This window comes from Nuphar pumila, chromosome 10 (genome assembly GCF_984573655.1).
Source record: "Nuphar pumila chromosome 10, dmNupPumi1.hap1.1, whole genome shotgun sequence".
Classification (NCBI taxonomy): domain Eukaryota; kingdom Viridiplantae; phylum Streptophyta; class Magnoliopsida; order Nymphaeales; family Nymphaeaceae; genus Nuphar; species Nuphar pumila.
The window spans coordinates 29170988-29196723 of record NC_143258.1 but is presented as its reverse complement, the minus strand read 5'-3'; the positions used below and the strand labels follow the sequence as shown (position 1 = coordinate 29196723).

General features: G+C 36.5%; 1 protein-coding gene across 1 annotated transcript in view; it reads right to left on the bottom strand.

Moving 5' to 3' along the window:
- LOC149826591 (integrator complex subunit-like protein) overlaps positions 1–25520 on the bottom strand; it is a 161292-nt gene extending 135772 nt beyond the window's left edge. Inside the window, exons 1-2 of the mRNA XM_090020069.1 lie at positions 25350–25520; positions 24946–25143 (exon numbers count right to left, since the gene is read on the bottom strand). Coding sequence (XP_089876195.1) covers positions 24946–25143; positions 25350–25420 — 269 coding nt within the window. The 5' untranslated portion in view covers positions 25421–25520. The remainder of the gene's footprint in view (positions 1–24945; positions 25144–25349) is intronic.
- Positions 25521–25736: the final 216 nt, after the last annotated feature.

Sequence of the window (25736 nt, the reverse complement as noted above, 5' to 3'; positions counted from 1 at the left end):
ATCTCAAATGTGGCGCCACCCCCTGTGGGCCCACATTTGGTTTTTTTAAAACCCTAAAAAAGAGTTAAAACAAATTTAAAGTTTTAAAATCAAATGGAATTTTAAAATCGATTAGACTTTCAAACTTCTAACCTAATTAGGATACTGACTAACCCTAAGATAACCAAAATACCTTCAAATGTGGTGCCACTTAAGTGGGCCCCACTTGGTTTTTAAGAAAACGATTTCAATACTTTAAAAACAAAGGGGTTAAAATGATTTTTCTCAAAAACTTTAAAAGGACACCTAAACTAACTAATATGTTTTTGTATTTTTGAAACATGAAAGATATAAAATTAAATGAAATTGAAGATTAGGGTTTTGCACCCCTGCAGAGTGGGCCCCAGCTTAAGAAAAAGTTGAAAGCTGATTTGAAAATCAAGATTTTGAAATAAAGGGTTTTAAGACGGAAAGTTTTTCAAAGAAAGTTTGAAAATAAAACTGAGGTTCTAAATCAATCAGAGTCCTAAATGGATTGAAAGTCTTCCAGATGTGGCGCCAACTGTGTGGGCCCCACATCAAGGTTTTGAAAAAGTTGAAATAAAGACTGAAGAGGGTTTTGAAATGGATTTGTAATCGCTGGATGAGAATCAGAAGTTTCGAAAACAGAGTCCTAGACTGACTGAAACTTTGGAACAGTCCTAAAATTTTGAAACTCTTGAAATTTGAGTTTTTTGAGAAAACAAAAAGGTTTTGAAAGATCTTTTCAAAAATTGGTAAAAATGAACAAAATACGAGACCAGGGTCAGAGTGTTAATCAACTGGGACTCTAGGATAGATTACCAAAATTTTGAAACTCTCAAAACTGAATCTGTTTTCAAAAACAAGTGAAATAAAATAAAAGGAGGAGATCAGAGTAGAGTTCTAGACCGATTGAAACTCTGAGGTAGAGTCCTAAAATTTTAAAACTCTACAATAAAGTCCTGAAATTTTGAAATTTGATTGTTTGAAAGATAAATAAAAAGGTTTTTGAAAGATTTTCTAAAGAATGAAATCAGGGTTAGAGTCTTAATCCAACTGGGACTCTGGAACAGAGTCCTGATCCGACTAAAACTCTAAAATTTTGACTTCTTTCGAAAGATTTTGAAAGATTTTCTTAAAAACAGGTAAAAATAACAATGAGATATAGTCATGATCCAACTGAAACTCTAAAATAGAGTCCTAGTCCAACTAAAACTCTAGAATTTTGACCGAAATGAAATATTTTGACATATTTTGTTGAAAACAAGTAAAATTAGAGATGAAAGACAGAGTCCTAGTCCGACTGAAACTCCGTGATAGAGTCCTAGTTTGACTGAAACTCTAAGATTTTTGTCATTTTGAAAGTCAGATGAGAAGGTTTTTGAAAATAAGTGAAAAACATGAATAAGGATGAAATCAGAATAAAGTCCTAATCCGACTAAAACTCTAGGACAAAGTCCTAGTCTAACTGAAACTCTAAAATTTTGGCCAAAATAAAAGATTTTAAAAGGTTTTCTCGAAAATAGATAAAAATAGAAGTGAAAGGTAGAGTCCTAATCCGACTTAAACTCTGAAAAAGAATCCTAGTCCAATTGGAACTCTAAGATTTTGGCTAAAATGAAAGGAATGGACAAGGGATAAGATTTCTTTTGGTTTAAAATCAAAATGGAATTTTGAAGAGGTTCAAAAAGATAAAAAGACAGAGTCCTAATCCGACTAGGACTCTGAAAATTTGAGAAATCCCAATGAAAGAAGCGATCCGGAAGTGACACCACTTAGATAGGTCTCATCCGAGAATTGAGATCAGTTAAAATTGAGTTTAAAATGAATTTAGATCGCTTTCTAAAGAAAATATTTTGAAATAAAGGAATATAAGATCCTCAAGGTTAATAAATGGCCAATATCGATCTAAAAATCCAGGTTTTGAAATTGATTTCGAAAGAAAAGTTTTAAAACTCGAATCTGGATTGAAAGATTTTGAAAAACAGGAATGCTGGATCTCAAAAATGACACGAAATGATATGAGTTGGTATGAGATGATACGTAAAACGCAAACGCTGGATGAGGGATTTGAAGCCCCGGACCCCTGCCAGAGATAAAGAATTGAGCATTTATGTTCGAAGACAAAAATTGGTGATTAAAATTGAGCCAAAATGGAGATTGAATTTTAAAATATTTGAATTTTGGGCAAAATTCAAACTCTGAATAGCCCTGGCTCAGATGTCGACCAACTGGTTTCCTGAAGGATTTAGAGAGCAGGCCCAGTGGCAAGAGGAAAGGGTTTGTGAACGAAGGTGAAAAATTTGGAGTGTTTACACTCATCCACTGGATTCTTCTGCTACAAGAATTTGATCTCGAGATTTGAGATAAAAGTGGATGCAAGAACCTTGTAACAGATTATCTGTCCAGACTGACCGTGGAGACATCCATTGATCAGGGACAGATTGATGATTCATTTCCGGATGAGCAGTTTTTTCATGTCAAGTGTTTGCCCTGGTTCGCGCATATTATCAGCTTCTTGGTGACCTTAGAGTTCCCTGCACATTAGAACCGGAATGAGAAGGATCACTTCTTCTCGCAGGTGAGACATTATTTCTGGGAGAATCCAGAGTTACAATTATGTCCTAACCAGGTGATTCGGAGGTGCATCCCTGAGGAGGAGTACGATTCCATCCTTTCTTTCTGCCATTCCCTGGCCTGTGGAGGCCACTTTTCTAGTCAGAAGACCGCTACGAAGGTCCTCCAGTCTGGATTTTGGTAGCCGACACTTCATAGAGATGCTCATGATTTTTGTCGGAGATGCTTACGCTGTCAGCAGACAGGGCGCATTTCCAAGCGCGATATGATACCCCTCCTTCCCATTCTTGTCGTTGAGGTTTTTGATGTTTGGGGTATCGATTTCATGGATCCTTTCCCGCCATCGTTTAGTTTTATTTACATTTTAGTGACGATCGATTATATGTCCAAGTGGGTCGAGGTTGTGGCTACCCGGAGCAATGATCATAAGGAGGTGTTTCGATTTATCAAGCACAATATCTTTAGTCGGTTCGGTGTTCCGAGAGCAATGATTAGTGATGGAGGTAAGCACTTCCAGAATATGCAGGTCGCTTTATTACTCAGGATGTATATTGTGCATCATAGGATTACTACACCATACCATCCGCAGACGAGTGGTCAGGTCGAGGTCTCCAACAGGGAGATCAAGCGGATTCTTGAAAAGACAGTCCGACCATACCGCAAGGACTGGTCCCAACGCCTTGATGATGCCTTTTGGGTTTATAAGACTGCTTTCAAGACTCTGATTGGCATGTCCCCTTACCGGTTGGTTTTTGGGAAATCATGTCATCTCCCTGTTGAGTTGGAGCATAGGGCCTTTTGGGCGATTAGAAAGTTTAATTTTGATATGGCCCAAGCTGGCGCAGAGAGGAAACTGCAGATGAGTAAGCTTGAGGAGTTGCGAAATGAGGCTTACGAGAGTGTCAAGATCTACAAGGCTCAAACAAAGCATTTTCATGATCAACATATTTTGACAAAACAGTTTGAGTCTGGTGAGAGGGTATGGCTTTATAATTCGCGGCTCCATCTTTTTCCATGGAAGCTCCATCTTTTTCCAAAGAAGCTGAAGTCCAGATGGGATGGCCCGTTCATAGTCCATAGAGTTTTTCCACATAGAGCTATTAACATTTTGGACCCTCGAATGGGTAGCATTTTCAAGGTCAATGGGCAATGGTTGAAGCCCTATATTTCTAATGTCATGGTTAGTCAGGAGATCGAGGTCATTGACCTCGTTGATGAGTGAGGCAGTACACGGGGTTTGTATGTTGTATTTTTAGGGTTAGATTTTTTGTTCTTTCGTAGTTTTCTTAGGATGAGTTTTTCTTGGTCCATGAGCATGAATGATAGATCATGTATACACTGCATTTTTTGTATATTTTTATGAGTTACATCACATTGAGACATATGAAATCTATGCAGAGCCATTCACATGCCGTATCAGGTAAGGTTCCACAGTATGGATAAGGTGACTTCTACTATTTTCTCCCAGTTATTTATGTTCTCATATGCATTCACTCAGTTTCATGCAAGCATAGGGGAGTGCCACCGAGAACAGTGTCATTCAAGCATGGGGGAGGGTGTAGTTTACACACCTAAACTTTTTGTCTTTGTACTTGCACTTTTGATGACAACTCATAAAAATTGGGCTTTTAAGGAATGAGTTTGATCTTATATGAATGCTTTACATAATCTAATGTTTTTAGAGAATTTTTAAGCCCCACAAAATTTTTTTTGACACTAATCTAGAAAAACATGGTTATTTGTGTGGATTTCAAAGAAATAGCGATAGATGCATGTTAGAGTTTATTTTGAATCACAAGTATGAATATGCATAATTTTATTTTTGAAAAACTAAGCATATGAACATTGCATTTATGAGCTCAAAAGTGAAAAGAGCATACGTTTAGTTGTTTGATGTGTTCGTATTCCCTAGTAACTGGGCTCAGACACAAGTTGAAGTATTTGATTCCCATGTCAAAAAGGATAACGAAGGAAATCACTCATTTGTCTAAGTTAATATATGTGGCCTATTTTGTTCGAGCAAGTAGAGTTTTCTTAATCATAGTTTAGTTAGGTTAGGCTTTAATGGACTAATTTTAGTTTGTTTAAGAATATTTATTTCAGAAAAACATGTTTTCGAAGCAGAGCCCTTTTTAAAAATTATTGAAAAATCTTTGGACTCGTTTTGAAAAACTCATTTTAACCTAATTATATTAGCATAAATAGGACTCTTTAAGCAAAGAAAAAATGTTTTTCCTTGTTGGATTGCACACACCCCTTGCTCTCTCTCTCTCTCTCTCTCTCTCTCTCTCTCTCTCTCTCTCTCTCTCTCTTTGCCGATTTTTCTTTTTCCTCATCTTCTTCTTTTCCTCTTTCCTCTTGCTTCTTCTTCTTGCTTCTAATCTTTCTCATCATCGGCAACATCTTCTTCGTCGAGGAGGTGCGTCTGCAGCCCGGAAACAACTGTTTCTTCTTCTCAACCCATCCGGCGGAAGCGGATTGTACGGTTTGCTTCTTCTTCCTCGTTTCGTCGTAGTTTTAGTTTTCGCATCTCATAAATCATGTCATTGCATCATCTGCATATTTGAAATGAGATGATGATCTTCCAAACACGAGCTGAGATTCGAAATGATGTCTTAACAAGACATTTAAGCATAACCCTTAAGAAGGGTATAAAGGGAACAAAAGGAAAAAATATTCTTTTATTAAACAGAGGGAATGCAATGCTTAAGAAGCATTTTTCAATGTAATACAAAAGGGGTTGAACCCATATATATACACAGTATGAGAGAGGGAGAGTATGAGAGACTCAATAAAGTCGTTGGACTCATTCCAACGGCTCTAAATAGAGTTGTTGGACTGGAGTCCAACAACTTTATTGCTAGTCAAGTCTTAACTAAGACTTGACTAGTTATGTCATTCTAGTTCAGATTGAACTAGATGACAAAAAACAAAAGAAAAACAGAAAAATAAAAATACAGAAAAAAAAATATTATTTATATATATATATATAATAATATTATTATATATATGTTTACAAATTTACATTTTAACACTCCCCCTCAAACTTACGGTACACTGAGCGAAAGTTTGTCTAAAAGAAAGTGAAATCAGGGAGCAGCGAGAGGCTTTGTAAAGAAGTCTGCTAACTGATATTCTGAAGTAACATATGGCAGATCAATTATCCCATGTAGATATTCCTCTCTAGCATAGTGACAATCCATTTCGATGTGTTTGGTGCGTTCGTGGAATGTTTTGTTACTTGCAATGTAGATCGCACTTTTGTTGTCACAATACATCTGTGAGGCTTTTGTTGCTTCAGCTCCCATGTCAGCAAGCAGTCGTCGGAGCCAAACTACTTTCATGGTAGTGGTTGTCATGGCTCTGTATTCAGCTTCGGTGGATGATAGAGATACCTACTGTTGCTTTTTGCACCTCCACGAGATTAATGATCCACCTAAAAAGACACAAAAACCAGTGGTTGAGTGTCTGTTATTGGGATCACCTCCCCAATCGGCATCAGTATATGCAAGTAAATCAAGAGAGGAGGAAGAAGACAAAAAAAGTCTTCGTGAAAGGGAGGACTGGATGTATCTGATAATACGCATGACTGCCCCCATATGAACAGAAGTAGGAGCATGTTGAAACTGGCTTGCTGTGTGAACAGCATGTGCTATATCTGGTTTGGTAATGGATAGATAGGAAAGTGTCCCAAAACGCTGTTTGTAAGTAGGATCAGCAAGAAGTTCTCCATCATCAATCTTTATTTTAACATTAACAACTTCTGGAGTGTCTACTTTCTTACCATCAGTAATACCAAACCTAGAAACAATGTCAAAAGCAAATTTAGTCTGAGATAATAAATATCCTCTAGGAGAATAAGCAATTTCAATGCCTAAAAAATATCTCAATAAGCCTAAATCAGTCATTTCAAAATGAGATTTAAGAAGTGTTTTGATCTTTTTAACTCCCTGTTTATCGCTTCCAGTGATGATCATATCATCCACATAAAGAAAAAGCACAATGTTTCCTGCATCAGAATTCTTAACAAACAAAGCAGTGTCAGTTAAACAGAATTGAAAACTAATATCAATCATAACACGACTAAACCTATCATACTAAGCTTTTGGGGTTTGTTTAAATCCATAAAGAGTTTTTTCTAAGCGAAGGGCTTTACCCTTAGGAATACTTATACCAGGAAGGGGTTCCATGTATACTTCTTCAACTAGCTTTCCATTTAAGAAAGCATTTTTGACATCCATTTGAAAAATGGACCATTTCTTGATAGAGGCCAAGGCAATTAAGGTTATGACAGTTGTCATACGAACCACAGGAGCAAAGGTTTCTTCATAATCAATGTCATATTCTTGGGCATAACCTTTGGCTATTAATCGGGTTTTATATCTTTCAAGAGTGTCATCACTCTTGATTTTAATTTTATAAACTCATCGGCATCCTATAGTTTTCTTCCTTGGAGGAAGATCTTGAATAGTCCATGTAGAAGCCTTTTTTAGTGCATCTAATTCAGCTTTCATGGCTTCTATCCATTTGACATCATTTTTTGCTTGAAGATATGTAGATGGTTCTTCATATGAGTGAATTAATGCAATGACTGCCCTATTTGTAGGAGAGAAGGACTCGTATGACACAAACTTTCCTGGAGGCCTCGAGACTCTGGATGACCGTCTAGTTGGAATGTCAGAATATTTTTCAAGTGCACATGGAGGATTAGACCCTTGTCGCCTGGAATATTGGATACTAGTGTCTCTATGAACTTCTTCATTGTCAACATTATGATCAAGATCAATAATTCCTTGATCCTTATCAAAGTTATAATCAAGATCATATTCATCAGATTTTGATGTCAGATCTAATAAAAAAGAGTACTGAGTGTCATCCTTTGGTTTTTCAAAATCAAAGAAGCTCTCTTTTTCGAGAAAGGAAACATTTCTAGACACATATAATCTATTATTTTTTAGGTCAAAACACCTATAACCTTTCTGATTTTCAGCATATCCTAAAAAAGCACAGAGAATCGCACGAGGGGAAAGTTTATCATTTTTGTCGGTAAATATGAAACATTTGCACCCAAATATTCTCAGTCAGGAGAAACGTTCATAAGTTTTTTAATGGGGGTGATATTTTGTAAAGAAGAGGATGGCATCCTATTAATCAGATAGGTAGCAGTTAAGGCAGCTTCCGCCCAAAAGTCTTTCGGGACTTGATTTGCTATTAATAAAGTCCTAGTGGTTTCCATAATATGGCGATGTTTACGTTCTTTCAACCCATTTTGTTGAGGCATATAAGGACAAAATCTTTGATGTGTGATCCCTTGTGACCTAAGATAATTTTTTAAATCTGTAGATGAAAACTCTCCCCCTGAATCTGTGCGAAAAATTGTAATAGCATTTTAAAACTTGTTTTTAACCATTTTATAAAATGTTTGAAAGTATGAAAATACTTCAAACTTATGTTTAAGAAAGTAAATCCATGTATGTCGAGAGAAATCATCAACAAAAATAACATAGTAAGCAAATCCTCCGTTACAAATTACTGGTGCAGGACCCAAAACATCCGAGTGTACTAATTCAAGTGGTCTTGAAGAAAAAAATGTTCTGTTTTGAAATGGTAATCTTTTCATTTTGCCAAGAATACAATCTTTATAGTCAAATGATTCAGAGTTACAAAATTTTCCTAGATTTGGAAAAAGTTGGATTTTGGCTATACGTGGATGACCAAGTCTCTTGTGCCACAGTTCCAACTCATTTTTTTGAATATTATAGCAAAAAGCATTCTTCGGCATTTTCAAAAAAATCATGTAATAGAGTTCTCCTTCTCTATGGCCTTCCCCAATCAGCTTGCCTGACCGGCAATCCTGTATCCAACAACCATGAGAAGAAAAGGAAATATTACACCCATAGTCAGAAATTTGAGATACAGATAAAAGATTTAAATTCAATTTGGGAACATATCTAATTTCTGAAATAGAAAAATTCTTTGTTTTATAGATTTTTTCAAAATTTCATATTCCTTCTATTTCAAGAGAAGTCTCATCGGTTGTAAAGACCCTTGACACACTTGTTTTGTTTTTAACACATTCGGATAGACTTTGATTATTTGGAGTCATATGAAAAGATGCACCAGAGTCAAGGAGCCAAGAAATTTTACCTGGATTGGAAAAAGATGAGACTGTTGCGCCGGTTGAAGCTTCAGATGAAGAAGAGGCACTTTTGATGAGAGGTTGAAGAATCTCCATTAGTTGGGCCATAGAAACTGGTGCATCTTGATCTTTGAGCTCCGATCCAGCAATTGCAGTTCTTTTCTCTCTCAGCTCCTTAAGTTTGGGATATTGTGGCCTGTAGTGTCCCAGTTCATGACAATGATGACAAATAACTTTCTTCTTGTCATAGTCACCATTTTGACGATTGAAGTGAGGAGGTCTATAAGATCGAACATGATTCCTTGGTCTAAACACAGCTAGAACAAAATCATCTTCAGTTTTAGAAGAACCTTTCCAGAGACGATTTTCTTCCATTGTTAATTCTTTAATAGTTTCAACAATAGAAGGAATTTTTTCCCGGTGAAGGAGGGCCGATTTAGTGGTTTCAAATTCCGCCCTCAAACCAGTTATAAACTGGTAAAAATGTTCAGCATCGAGCTGTTTCTGACGAAGCTCGATGTCTTTGGCACAATGCCACTTAGGTTCTAAGAGGGAAAGTTCATCCCAAAGTTCGGACAAACCATTGTAATATTCACGAATAGTTTTGTCCCCTTGGGTCATCATTCGAACCTTTTCTTGGAGATTGCACACATGTGCAATATCTTTAAGGGAACACATATTCTTAAGGTATTCCCATGCCTTATCGGCATGATCAAACTTGGCAAGACTGCATTTTTTAGTGTCAACGCTATTAATAAGCCATGATATTATCTTCGCATGAGATATTCTCCACTCTTTCCATTTTTTCTCGTAAGAGGCTAGAGTCTTGATTTTCTCTTCTTCCGATAGAGGAACTTTTTTATCTCCCTCCTTTTTAGTAAGTGATAGCTTAGGTTCTGAATCGGAACCATCCACAATCCCCCATAGGCCTTTTCCCCATATATGGTGCTTCATGATTGAAGCCCATGTTACATAGTTTGTATCACTCAATTTCATAGGCACGATGGTGACTTTATCATTGTCATCCATCGATTATAAGGAGAGAGAAGGAATAAGGATAGAAGAGAAACAAGAAGAGAAGTGAGAAAAAGAAAGAGATACAATACAACAAGACGTGGAATCTTTCCCAACGAAGTGATAAAACACTTCTTCAAGTGGCGAACACTTTTGAAAGTGGGCACAGAAACCAAGGCAGCAAGATGTAGAATCTTTCCCAACGAAGTGATAAAACACTTCTTCTTCAAGTGACGAACACTTTTGCAAGTGGGCACGGAAACCGAGACAGCTTTTCTTCAAGAACTAATATTTCTGCAGCTCTGATACCATAAAATGAGATGATGATCTTCCAAACACGAGCACACGAGCTGAGATTCGAAATGATGTCTTAACAAGACATTTAAGCATAACCCTTAAGAAGGGTATAAAGGGAACAAAAGGAAAAAAATATTCTTTTATTAAACAAAGAGAATGCAATGCAGAAGCATTTTTCAATGTAATACAAGAGGGGCTGAACCCCTATATATACACAGTATGAGAGAGGGAGAGTACGAGAGACTCAATAAAGTCGTTGGACTCATTCCAACGGCTCTAAATAGAGTTGTTGGACTGGAGTCCAACAACTCTATTGCTAGTCAAGTCTTAACTAAGACTTGACTAGTTATGTCATTCTAGTTCAAATTGAACTAGATGACAAAAAACAAAAAAATCAGAAAAATAAAAATACAGAAAAAGAAAAGAAAAATTATTATTTATATATATAATAATATTATTATATATATATATATGTTTAGAAATTTACATTTTAACAATATTTAGATTAGATTAGTTTAGATTCAGCATCTGAAAATATAGAAAGAAAAAATATATATATATATATATATAATATTTTAGTTTAGATGTTTTTTCTTGATTCTCGTGTAGAGTGAGATTATTTTATTCAAATCAGTAGATACTTTCTTGAATTTTACTTCAGTTTAGGTTCAAATCTAGGTTAGATTTAGTCTGGATTAAGTTTCTTTTATTTCGGGTATTAATTAGATTTAATTTAGTCATATTCTGGAAATAGCCGATTTAGGAATAGTGTGTTATTTTGTTTAGTTCTAAAATCCTGTTTACGTCAAGGTCGTTCAGCAGAGTGGTCTGGTAGCTAGTAATTCATTAGATTAAATTAGTTTAGTTGTTGGAAAATTAATTTAGTTAAAATAATTTAGCACGATTTTTGTCTTTATCGTTTTTCTTAGCGTTTCTTGATAAATTCTGTCATCAGCCGATTACATAGGTATAGGTAGTGTTAATTAATTGATTTCTTTTATCAGTCGTGATTCACTTGATGCTGTTTGTTTAGTTAATTAGATCAGTAACATTTGGTTTAATTCGCGTTCATTAGTTAGTTTAGTTAATTAAAATCCCAGCCGAGTCCCTGCTTCTGATTGTTAACAGATTTTTGTTTAATAGTTTAGGTTAGTTATTGCTTTATGTTGGTTAGTTATATTAGGCTAGTTGTGACTTTCGTACACTATGATAAGATGTTAGTTAGAGTTAGTTTGCATTGTCTCATGTTAATTGAATTAGAATATAATTAGATTAGATTGTTTTATGCCCAATTAGTGAATTAGATAGTTAGTTGATTTTTATTTTCTTACTACATTTGATGATTGAATAGCTTAGGTTAATTTTATTTTCCAGTTTTATTGATTAAGTCTGAAAATCTGTGCAAGCATATAGTTCATGTTAATTTAGTTTAATTTATCATTAGTTAGTTTCTTGAATTAGTTAATCATTAGTTGTTACAAGTTAGTTCTTGATCTATAGTTAGTTAGGTTGTTTTGCTATTTTGTCTTTTAGCACTTTAATTTGTTATTAGTTGGTTCATAGTTAGTTACATATTTAGTAGTTGTTTCTAGTTAGTTTAAATCTTGTTTTTGTTGATTTTTGGTTCATTAGTTATTAGATTTTTGTTTAATTCTATTCGTTCTGTTGTGTTTTGTGATTTTTGTTTTGCAGGAGAGCGATTGAACGTGCAGTGAGCCCCATTTCGAGTCCTCGAAGTGCCCTCTAAGGTCTCTTCAAAAAGCCCTTCAGGCGCCCAGAGAGCCCTTAATCAAACCATGCAAAAGTGCTCAACATAGAAGAAGATCAAGGGGACAAAAGACTCAAGCACTTAAGACTTTTTCTCTTATTTTTAGATTAGGGTTTATTTCATTTATTCAATTAATTTGAGTTTGTAATAAAGCACTATTATTTTATTTGTTTAAGCCCTCTGCAGGGGCAGCACTCTCTTAGTTATTTATTTAATTAATTCTTTTTATTTTTGGCAATAAAAAGTACTTAATTATGTGTTTGAATACAAAGTATTCCCCGTTCCCTGAGTTCGATGCGAACCGGTTTTTAGATGCACGGTTTGCACAAACGTTTTTATCAAAAATATATTTTTAAAATGCTTTATTGAAAAAGTTGTATCAAAAGTACTTCATTTCTCTAAGGTCCTTCATTTTAAAATTTTGACTTAAGAATTCCTCTAAGTCACACGGACTCGGCTAAAAGGTCGACGCACTCGCGTCAACACGCCCCATCACGGGTGCGGCTTCGAACACGGGGCGAACATGGTCAACTAAGTGTCGGACTCAGTCAACGCACCGGAGCCGAGTCCGTCCACATTTTGGACTCGGTCAACTTTGACCGAGTCTATTTTTGTCTATTTATTTTTTGTAAGTTTGTGTTGTTACTTCAATAAAATTACTTTTTATTTTTGCTTTAAAATTTACAATCTTATTATTATTATATATATATTTTTAAATATATATATATATATAGTCGTGTCCCCGTGTCCAAAATTTTTGAAATTGCTCTGCACCCGTGTCGCACCCGTACCTGCACCCATTGGACATAAGAATTCCTTGACTTCCTGGATATGACTGCAAGAGTTGCCCGTAATACTTATGTCATCTACATAAATTAATAAGAATGTGGTTGTATGCTCATCCTTGAAGATAAATAGTGAGTGATCAAGAGTGCATCTGCGAAAACCAAGATTTTGAATTTTGAGAGAAAATGTCAAACCAGGATCGTGATGCTTGCTTTAGACCATAAAGAGCTCTCTTCAATTTGCATGCATATGCCTTAGGGTCTCCTTCTGCATATCCAGGCGGTTGCTCCATATAAACTTCTTCTTTAAGGTCCCTAGGAAGAAAAGCATTCTTCACATCCATCTGGATCAATGTCCATTTGTCATGAACGGCTAGAGATAATATGATACGAATTGTTCCCATCTTAACCATAGGGTTGAATGTCTCATCATAATCCTGCCTATATTCTTGAGTGAAACCACATGCAACAAGTCTTGCTTTGTGTCGTTCAATGCTCCCATCAGGTTTGTACTTGATCTTATAAACCTACTTAGACCCCCCAATATTTATGTCCTTGGGTCTAGGAATAACTTCCCATGTCTAACATTCATGTAGCGTTTCTATTTCGTCATTCATTACCTCTATTCACTTGTGTGACTTGACTGTCTTGCTTTTCAACCTCTGACAAAAATGAATGAAAATCCAAAGTGAAATTATCATAACTAACCCATCTCTGAATTGGGTGCCGAATTCTTTTTGATCTCCTGGCGGAAGAATGATTTTCAGGTTCATCAACAATGGCATCAGTAACGGTGGGAATACTTTTTGTTGCTCTTCTCATATAGACTGGTCCTGAAAACTTCTCAATCTCATTAGGCAGCAAATTATCAATCTCGATCCGAGTTGTCCAAGAGGTTTCATCTGGTACAAAGGTAGGCATGAGAACAACACTGCAAACTGATGAACACTCTCCATTGATGTTAGCAAACAACTCGGCATTCAACCATGGAGAATAAACTTCCACACTGTGATGCATATTTTGTAAAGAATGCTCATCTTCAAAATTTTGCTCATCAAATACCACATTTCTAGATATTTTAACACGCTTAGACAGAGGTTTATAGCACCGATATCCCTTATAATCATCCGTATATCCCACAAATCTGCACTTAGAAGCTTTATCCTAAAACTTATTTCTTAATGATTTGTTAATGTGCACATAACAAACATAGCCAAAAACTCGTAAACCATCATAATCTCGGTGTTGTCCAAAAAGAGTATAATAAAGAGATTTGTTTGCTAAAATGACCATCGATAAACGATTTATAATATAAACCGCAGAATGAAAGACTTCCATCCACAACTCAATAGGAATATGACTGTCATGCAGCATACTCATCGCACTCTCAACAATGTGGCGATGCTTCCGTTCAGCTACACCATTTTTGTGTGGTGTAAGCGAGCAGAAAACTCTGCAACTTATACCATTGTTTCGAAGGAAGGCAATAAAATCATTTGAAGAGTACTCACCTCCCCCATCACACTGAAAATTTATAATATTTGATGAAAAATGAATTTTGACAAAAGCATGAAAGGTTTTAAACAATTGAAAACCCTCAGATTTATGTTTCATGAAGTATATCCAAGTATAACAAGAATAACTATCAATGAAAACAATATAGTACCGACTTCCCAAAAAGAAACAAGTAGGTGCAGGACCCCATACATTAGAGTAGATAATCTCAAAAGGTCTTGAAGCTCTTTTATTAATTAAATTGAAGGGAAGAACACAACTCTTGCACAATTGACAACTTGTACATTTCTCATTGTCAAAAGTAGGACTCAAACCAGATAAGGAGATAAGATTATCTCTTACAAGCTTTTCAATAAAAAAGGAACTACATTGACCAAGTCGACTATGTCAAATAGCTGACTTATTACATTTGGACAAACTAAGAAGACACTTAGAAGAAGATTCATCGAACCCAATAAAGGCTTCAAGACAACAGGAACAGGAATACGAAGAGAAGGATCTTCCTTGAAGATATACATATTTCCTTGTCGCTCCCCTCTAGAGAACGTCTCCCTCGTTTGAAGGTCCTTGACATACACAGAATGAGTAAATTCAACAAAAGAATGTGTATCATCAACAAGTTTAGATAAAGAAATAATATTCTTTTTATATTAAGAGCAAGAAGAACATGAGACAAATTTATGGATGAATTCAAGAAGGGTATTATGGCATTCCCAGTGTGAGAAATGGAATGATGAGTTCCATCTCCAGTGACAATACTGCCTTTATCGAAATAAGGAGATAAGTTCGAGAGTTTACCTGCATCTCCCGTGACATGAGTGGCTCTCCCAGAGTCTATATACCATACTCCCTGGTCATTTTGTGTTATTGTCATCTTTGAGAGAACTCCGCCTGTGTATAACTGTTTAATTATCCACTGCCAGTCCCAAGCTCGGATAAAGGAGGAGGGTTGCGGTAGGCCTGTGACAGCCAGCATAAAAACTTAGTCATACCTTATGAATATGAACCAATATGAGAATTTCGTTGAGGCGTTCCTTACTGAGCGACGCGTTGTACTCTATAGGCCCGAAGGCAGTGATAAATGGGCAAGGGTTGCTAGGTCGTCGCCCGAAAGCGACGCGTCACACCGGCGCCCGGGTGTGGTGTCAAATAGGCAAGGGTTCCCTCACTTTGTTGGACGTGTGGGGGTAAAGAAGTTAGTCCAAGACCATAAAATTAGGTTAACCACTTGGAACATAGGATCTTTAACTGGTAAGTTGGTAGAGTTAGTAGATGTTATGTGTAGGAGAAAGATTGATATTTTATGTTTACAAGAGACCAAATGGGTAGGTGAGAAAGCAAAAGTGATAGAACCTTGGGGATATAAGATTTGGTATACAGAAATAAATAGGAATAGGAATGGAGTAGGAATTGTTATGAGTCGTGAGTTTATAGATAATGTAGTTGAGGTCCATAGGAAGGGTGATAGGATTTTACTTATTAAATTAGTATTAGGTTCGGAGATTATTAATATTATTAGTGTTTATGCACCTCAAGTAGGTTTAGATGATTCCATTAAGCGTCAATTTTGGGAAGATTTAGATGGAGTAGTACAAGGGATATCTTATGAAAAAAAACTTTTCATCGGCGGTGACCTTAATGGGCATGTAGGCATTAGTAGGGATGGATTTGAGAGTATCCATGGAGGCTATGGTATAGGAGAAAGAAACGAAAGTGGAGAAAGGATTTTAGATTTTGGTTTGTCCTATGATATGATCTTAGCAAACACTTAGTTTAGGAAGAGAGAGTCTCACCTAGTAACATTTAAAAGTGGGGTTAATACGAGTCAGATAGATTTTTTCCTACTTAGAAAGAGAGATAGGGGTTGTTGCATCGATTGTAAGGTTATACCAGGAGAAAGTGTAGCTACACAACATAGAGTCTTAATTTTAGATCTTAGAATTAGACAATGCCACAAAAGGGATAGACATAGGATAGATCCTAGAATTAAGTGGTGGGCATTGAAAGGAGCTAAACAAGGAATGTTTGTAGAGAAGGTAGTTAAGGAAGCTGAGTGGTGTCTCGAGGAGGATTCAGAATCAATGTGGAATAAGATAGCGGGTGGCATGAGAAAGGTGGCTAAGGAGGTATTGGGTGAGTCTAAAGGGGGTGCCCCGCTAGGTAAGGATTCATCGTGGTGGAATGAGGATGTCAAATTAGCTATTAAGGTTAAAAGAGAGTGTTATAGAATTCTAAGTAAGAGTCATGATAATGAGAATTTGAAGAAGTATATGATAGCAAAAAAGGAAGCTAAAAAAGTAGTTCGGAACGCGAGGGATAAGGTATATAAGGAGGTTTATGACAAGTTGGATACCAAAGAGGGCGAGAAGGATATTTATAGGCTTGTAAAGATGAGAGATAGGAAATCGAGGGATCTGGGTATGGTTAGATGTATCAAAGATGAAACGCAAAGGGTTTTAGTCAAAGATGAGGAGATTAAGGAGAGATGGAAAGATTATTTTGATAAGCTATTTAATGAAAGTCATGCTCAAGATCTTGGAGACTTGTCCATTCCTTTTCATGAGATGAATCGTGACTTCATGCGCAAGATTCAAAAGAAAGAAATTGCAGAGGCTTTGAAGAAAATGAAATCAAGAAGGGCAGTTGGCCCAGATGGTATACCTATCGAGGCTTGGAAATGCTTGGGAGAGAAAGGTTTAGAATGGTTGACAAATCTTTTTAACAAGATTTGGCGGACAAATAAGATGCCTAATGAGTGGAGGAAAAGTACTTTGGTGCCTCTATATAAGAATAAGGGTGATATACAAGATTGCACAAACTATCGTGGTATAAAACTCACGAGTCATACTATGAAACTTTGGGAGAGGGTGATTGAGTCTAGGTTGAGGAAGATTGTCATGATATCGAAGAATCAATTTGGTTTTATGCCTGGAAGATCAACTATGGAAGTTATACATCTTCTTAGACAACTTATTGAGAGAAATAGAGAGAGGAACAAAGATTTGCATATGGTTTTTATTGATTTGGAGAAGGCATACGATAGAGTACCTAGGGACATTCTCTGGTGGACAATGATGAAGAAAGGTGTTGTAATTAAGGATATGTATGAAGGAGTAGTAACCAATGTCCGCACTTGTGGAGGGGTGACAACCAATTTTCCTATAACGGTTGGGTTACATCAAGGATTTGCTTTAAGCCCTTTCCTATTTGCGATAGTGATGGATGAGCTTACGATATCAATTCAAGAAAATGTGTTGTGGTGTATGTTGTTTGCTGATGATATTGTTTTGATTGATGAGTCTAGAGTTGGGGTTAATGATAAGTTAGAATTATGGAGACAGACATTGGAAGCAAGAGGTTTTAAGTTGAGTAGGAGTAAGACAGAATACATGGAATGTCGGTTTAGTAAGCAACGAAGTAGTGATGGGAGTGTAGTGAACCTTGGTGAGCAAGAAATATCGGTGGATGATTGTTTCAAATATTTAGGATCCATTGCGGTTGAAGGGAAAGTTTTATAGGACGACTATTAGGCCCGCTTTACTATATGGTACGGAATGTTGGGCTGCCAAGAGACATCATATTCAAAAAATGAGTGTAGCTGAGATGCGTATACTGAGATGGATGTGTGGAAATACAATAAAAGATAAGATTCGGAACGAGGAGATACGTAAGAAGGTAGGCGTTGCACCCATTGAAAATAAGATGAGAGAGAATCGTTTACGGTGGTTTGGACATATTCGGCGAAGGCCTAATGATGCTCCAGTTAGAAGGATGGAGAAATGGAAAAATATATTAGTTAAAAGAGGTCGGGGTAGGCCTAGGAAGACATGGATGGAGGTGATAGGAAAGGATATGAATGCTTTGAACCTCACCGAGGACATGGCATTGGATAGAAATGATTGGAGGAGAAGGATTCATGTGGAAGACCCAGAATGATTTTCTTTTTTGGTTCATATCGCCGACCCCAATTGTTTTGGGATGAAGGCGTAGTTGTTGTTGTTGTTGTTGTCATCTTTGAGAGACCTGCCAATAAAAGTTGTTGCACATCTCCACTAGATTTACTCTCATCAGTCTGCCTTTTCGACTGAATGCCTTTGTTCTGAGGATTGAACCAACAATTAGCTTTAATGTGCCCCCTTTTATTACATAAGCATGTAGGAACATTTCTTGGATTTCCTGCGTGAGAATTAGGAGGCATGTTTGGGGTAGGAAGCAGCCCATGTCCACCATATCATCCTCGACCTCTACCTCCGCGATAATTATTTCCTCCACCACAACCTTGACCATAAGTCAGCCCGGTAGCCAAAACATTTTGTGAGTCCAATTGTCCACTATCATCATCAGAAAGACTCTTCAAACTGATCTCATAGTGTAAAAGTTTGGCCTGTAAATCTTCAAAACTGGGTAAAACAGGTAAGCATGTGAGGAACGTGACAAGAACGTGATAGTCTGCTCCCCGTCCACTTAAAACTTGTTGCACTTTATCTCTGCTCGAGACCGCACATCCAACAAGAGCCAACTGATCTATGATGCTTTTTGCCCTATTCAGATATTCTATAACAGACATGGTTCCCTTCTTTAATGATTGAAATCCCCTCTTGAGATACAAAACCTTTGCTTCCGACATTTGAGAATAAATCTGAGCCAACATATTCCATAGTTTGGCGGCTGAACAATCATATGAAATCGCAATTAGTATCTCCTGAGATAAAGTAGAAGTGTTGTACGCGACTAATGCTTGGTCTCTTTTCATCCAAGTCGTGAAATCAGGATTTTGAATAACCCGAGATGAGACAACCCCTTTATCATCCTGTATTTCCTGTGTGATAAATTGAAGCGGGGCTGGAGTTTATTCATCTAGAGGCCCAGAAAGATCTTGGCTTCATATGAAAGGGATTATGTCTTTTCCAAGTCAAAAAATTTGAATGGTTGAGTTTTTCAGATACAAGTTGACTCAGAAAACTGGAGGAAAGACCAGAATGACTAGAAGATGAATCCATATTTTTAATTATGGATTGCAAGAAAAAAAGGGGACTTTCAGATGCCTTTAATTATGGACCCCGTGCTGCGTACCCTTTTTTTTTTGCGAATATTAGTTCTGGTTATGTACCAGAACCGCGGCTCAGGTTTTTATGAAGGTCCAATATGCCAGAATAATGGATTGCGTGATTCCAAAAAATATGACGTCAAATAGAGAAAATTCAACCCAACAGCAATAAGATGCAGAAACAGGATTATTTTTGTGGGAAGCTGAGAGATAATATAACGATCTAGATAAGAGAAATAAAGGAGGAAATAAAAGGTGAAGGATGAAAACGATATGAGAAGAAATAGGTATTTAATCGATTAAGACAATAAAGAAAAAACATATCAGATTTAACGTGATCTGATTTTGAGACGACCCTTTAATTAAAAGAGAATAAGAAAATGCAGATCTTCAAAAGATAGATCTAAAATGGTGATAACAGAAAACAATACCAGATCTGACGTGATCAAATCTATCTTAGATTCAATGGAGAAAATGAGAGAATATAGAGATTAAGACAAAAGAAACCCAGATCTGAAAATCAGATCTGACGTAAAACAGAAGAGGAAAGAAGAAAAGAAGAATTGAGGGACAGAGGAAAAGAAAAAAAGAAATACGAAGATAACCTTCAATGAGCGTAGATCGATTTAACCTTGCTCTGATACCATGTCAGAATTTGGAGTTCCAGTCACGTCAATCAACATCAGCAGAAAAGTAGATGGAGGGAGACAAAGAGGCTGCGCAGAAAAGGTCATCAATCGTGACCTAGAAGCCTGTGTTTATATACAGCACTTTACAAAAGATCATGGACGATAATATCCCTAAATATAAATATAAAATACAAACATGTGCAAAATATAAAACATAATATATGGGTCTGGACCAGACATGGATCCAGAACCATATCATGTCTTAACACTCAGTAGAATTGAGAATGAGTACAACACCATATATGAGGGTCGACCCCTTTCTACAAAGAAAACTTAGAAAAGAATATAGAATGGAGCATAATAGTCCTCCTATGTTGACTCTTAGGTAGACTATGCACAAAAATACCCCGAAGAAAGATAAAATTACATCAAAAAATCACACCACACACATAATACATTATATCATATGTTTCTCCACAACAATCTCTTGATATTAATCATGTTTTGCATGATCACTTAAAAAATTAAGGAAAGAGAGGTGGAAACTAAATTTATTGGTTCATACCATAAGTCTTACACTTATAGTAATATAATAGTACCGTTATTATACTGTTGCAAGCTCCTTTGTATGGGGATGCCAGCCATAATGGTATGAGTTTGTAATATTTGTTAGTTCTACTACTGTTTGTAATAGACCCTGATTTGAGCACCACACATATTGCGGGAGTCATCCAACAAGGTGATGAAAGCATATAATTCATACAATTAATTAGTAAAAATATGAAAAAAGGCATCTCAGCAATATTCATGATGTATTAGCATTAAGTGGAAATAAAGTATCACTATTACAATAATTGGCAACAAGTTAAGGTTGACCCTTCGCATAGGTGAATTACCTTAATTGGAGGGATACAAGTGGAGAGATTGTGATCAAACTAATTGACAGGAGGATTGCATGAGCCTAGAGAGACCAAGGATGAGAAGCAAGTAAAGAAATTTGATTAAAGAAGAAATAAGGTAAAAACTAATTTAAACCTTTTTATTAACAACTTACTTGTCATGTGCTACGAGGCTTGTCTACCTCATTGTTATCCTTCTCAACAAGTGACATGGGGCATATTTAATTTTCTTTAATTCATTCACATTGTGTTATTTGTCATATGATTTCCTTAATATAGTTATTGATTGATACTCTTCTAGCATTTTCCATATTGTTTAAACATAGAAGCTCCAATTTTTTTTTTTTGAGGAAAGAGAAGTGAAATTCATATTAAGAAAAAAGCAAGGGAACAAGTCACAAAACCAAACAAGATGCAATACAAAGCACAACAATACTGAGGGATAAAATAACAAAATCCCCCTACCTACAGACATACAATAATCAATCCTTCCCCATAGACCAATCCCTACGGCTTACAAAACAAGTCTGACTATAGCCACTTAATATTAGCCCATGTCAAGGCTTCATTTTGCACAATAAGGTGGATAGACATTATCAATTTGGACTTTAAAAATTTTTCCATTGTGTTGTTGCCATATCTCCCACCAGATCCAAAGCAGCCACCACCTCTTCTCAAAGCCCCTATGAAAGAATCATCGATCTTAAGTCTTTGTCCCTTCCAAATCACCAGACATATCACGACAATACAAACGCCGAAGGCACAAAAAGAAGATGCAACTGGAAAACAGGTGTTGTAAGGTCTCTTACTTGGCATAACACAAACAGCACTGAATGGAATCCCACTCATTTCAAATTTTAATGAGTACATCCAACAGAATTTGTTGTCCAAAGAACCTCGCCTTGGGGTAAGGTCCTGGAACCCATATTGATTTATTTAGGGGGCTGTTATGTGTCTTGAATTTCTTGACCCGCTTTGCTTCATGACCCAACCTGACAAATTCGGAGAAAAGTCTGAAGGGAATTTCCTATGAGGTTTGTGGTGGTCACTAAGGGCTTGGGCTGATAGGCCTAAGCCCAGAACCCACTACAAACCTCTCACGGGAGTGCGGGGGCTCCATCCCCGTGGTATGGACCAGTCCTATTTTATAATTTTCCTTCATGTCCCAGTTAGCATTTTGTTTCTTTTTCTTTTAAGAAAGCCACCTTCTTTAGTGCGGCTAAGTGAGAATTTCGGGTAGATTGGGGCTTTAGGGTTTCCTTGAGAGCTCTTTCTACATAGTTGTATTCCTCTATTATTCTAGTGGATTTCTTGTTTGTTTGTTTGTTTGGTAACTCCACAACAGGGGCCCCACTAGGAAAGTGTGACTGATAGCAAGAATGGACAGAAAATATACCCACTGGAGAATCCATCCATCTAACTGAATCTTCGGCAATAGATGGTTGCCAGCATCAGAATTCAGGCAAAAAATTACTTCATTCCTCTACTTCCTTGTGTCCCAATGCTCCTCACAAAGAAACCACATCCCTACTGTTCAATCCAATTTTAAGCAACCATAACTCCCTGAAATCTAGATGCTTAGTAGAAATCATGGTTTCTTTAGATTAACTTCTTGTATTTTCATTACAATTTTTATTTTTACAATTATAATTTACTATTATTTATAATAAAATCTATTAGAAAACACGATGGCAGGTTTGAAGAGGATACCGATAGCAAGATTTATATTGGTTGGACAAAATGGAGACAAGCCAAAGGAACATTGTGTGATAAGTCCCTTTATGACTAAAATGGCATTCCTACAAGACAGCAATAAGGACAGAACTTTTATATTGTATTGGATGTTGAGCAAGTAAATTGCAACAACAAAGAGAAGGCACATCACAAAGATGCACACATTTAGGTGAATGTACGCAATAACAAATAAGGATAAAATTATAAATAAAAATATGAAAAGACATTTTAGGATAGTATTAATAAATGAAGAATCGAGAAGCATTTGAGATGGTCAGAGCATCAGCAAAAAAAATTGATGTGTTGCATGTAGAAAAAATTACAAAAAGAGGAAGACCAACAAGAACATTATTTTCTCATATGAATCTCTTGTCTCCAGCCATTGGGGATCCCATTCCGTACCAACTCAAGATATGCTTATGGGGCTCTATGTATTAATGATGGAGAATCGCAGAGGTATTTGTGCAAATAGGTATAATCCATGTAACTCCAAAAAACTACCAAAATGAAAGAACTAATCATAATAACTACAAGTATAAGAAAGGGAAAGAACCTTATTTTTGTATTTTCTAGGATGCACTTGGGGATTATCGGTAAAAAAGGATCTAGAAGAGGAGATATAGATTGTGGGTTGACTCAATATCTAGACTAGAAAGAATGGAGAAACAAGACTTGTTCGGCGGCATCATGTAGATGGGATGAAGCATGTTGATGATGATGAATAATTTATGGTCCGGTATGATAATGAATTATCTAACTTTCAAAAATAAGAAAAGGATACAATCCTTTGGAAATATTAGCACTTCACATTCATGAAGAAGTAAGTCCTTTAAAACAATATTGGAAAATAAGCATATTTGGGCTCACAAGTTACAGAAAGCAACCAAATATATCCTTCTTGAGAAATTTTCTCCCAAAGTACATTTGGCATAGCAAACATCTAAGGTGAATGACTTTGTGATGTCGTATCTAATGTTTTCAAATTTCAACTTGCAATGAAGTTATCATAAAAGGAATATTTATTTCATTGTTATGATATTTTTGAACTTTTTCATGTCAATGTTAAAGATAGAATGATGCTGGAAAGGAAGGAGTTGACCATGTTGATGAATAAGATGAGAGCGAGAGGTGTAATTCCCAATGTTTCTGTAACTATATTGAACCGGCTTGAATTGGCTCTTTTGTATAGAATCGGACCAAAATCAATTCTAAAGGGGCTGATTCAACTTAATCATTTTTTATATTTTTCATATTCTTTAAGAAGGTTTAGAGATTTTTTTATCATTATTTTGTTTTTTAAGGATGTGTTATTTGATGGCAAAAAGTTGACCATCCCAGCTTGATTAGGTTCTGAGTCCAAATCAGCCGATTCTTTTAATTGGTTTGAAAACCAATTCAGCCCTTAGTTGTCAAAGGCGCACCTAGGAGCAGCCCCACTACCTGGGCGACCAGGTTTAGGCAGTGGGGCCCTATATTACCGCCTAAGCATTGCCTAGGTCGCCTAGGCATTGCCTAGGTCGCCTAGGCATTTTTTAGAGCCTGGGATTTTTTTTTAAGACATCATTTGTTTTCTTCTTCGAGGAGAAGAAGAAGGAGAAGACATGTTATTTTTATATTGCTTGTATTATGTCTATTGTTGAGAAGAATAAGACATATTATTTGTCTATTACTTGTATTATGTCTATTGTTGAGAAGAAGAAGAAGACATTATTTTCTATTGCTTGTATTATGTCTATTGCTGTTGTTAATTTTTTCGTATACATGATTTTATTTTTTGTGTATTGTTCATTCACATTGTTAGTTGTATCATGTATAGTTTGTTTTTTTCAATTGTTAATTTATTCTTAAATTGTTTGAGCAGGTTAAGGTTATGTAATATAAAAGGGTATCGCCTAGGCCTTTTTAGGGGCTCACCGCCTAGGCTCCGCCTAGCGCCTTTGACAACTAAGATTCAGCCTCGATATTGATTCTGAAGACATTGGTAATTTCTACAATATCTCTCCAGATATACCAGGAGGAAAAATCCAGTCACCCGTTCTACTGCAAGAGAGCTTGTTCCAGAAGAACAGGTCAAACCCATACAACAGGTGCACAAACAGAAAGATGTCTCAAACCCTTGGGACTCAAGCCCCATGCTCATGGAAAATGCAGAATTCTCTTAAAATAAGCCACGATTTCGTTTGAAGCAAATAATCAAGTTAATTAGCAAAAAACACGTCACTGCAACCACAAATTTTCATCTCCTAAGTGCTGAAGTTTACTAGCGCTTCATCCGCTACGCTCCATGGTGGAAATCATATCCCTTATAACAGAAGCAATTTGCAAATGCTGGACTCAGTCTTTTATGCTGAAGTTGAACAGTTAGACTGGCACAAATTATCTAATAACCCAAGGTAAAACAACACTCAAATGACTAAGACATTGTGGCGAACACGAAAAAGAAATGCCAATAAGCAAAAGGATTCCAAGCCTACAGTCGAAGAGAACATTAAAAAGAAAAGAAAAAAAGGGAGCAGTATGAGCAAGGTATGCATCTCTTACATGTTGGGATCTTCCACTGTAACAGCAGTCTCTTGAGCGAAGGTGTCCTGTAAAACCAACTCTTCCTTTTCGCCGTCCCCTTCACTCTTGTCGCTGGGTTTCGGAAGAACGCTAACGATTTGGCTTATTGGGATCGCTGGGATACCGGACTTCCTCTCCCTCTGCTTCTGTAGAAACTTGACCTCCTCCAGTGCCAACCTGAATATTCACCAAGGCAACAATTTCAAATAACAGCGACGATAAAAGGACCAACGCTGGCATGCCTACGATGGAAGAAAACCCATAAAAGCCAGAGAAGATAAGGCATTGGCCTTGCCTTGAAAGTTAGTTAATTGGAGGGGAAGAAAAGTACGAATCAATGAATGGTCAAGGGGAAAAAGAGGGAGGGAGTATCATCTTATTACCTCCTTTCCTCTTCGTCTTCCGACTCATGATCGACTTCCTCCACACTTCTTTTTCTGAAATTTTTCTTCATCTCATCATGTGCTGATGAAAATATAAAAGATTTGGGCAGGCAGAGAGAGCGAACCCCTTCTCGGTGCTCTCGCCCTTTCTTTTGCAAGTATGATTTCCATCTCTCCTTTTCCACTAGGAACCCTTTATAGTTTATTTTAATAAATTGAAGAAAACCTCCCAATTTATGTTTTATTTATCTACAGCTCCTACTATTTTTCTAATCCCCTTAGACGGCGCTGCTATTATTTTTCTTTTTTAAAAAGGCAAACTAGGGTCAGTTATACCCCCTACCGGATTCCATTAATCAAAGAAATCAATACATGAGACTATATTTT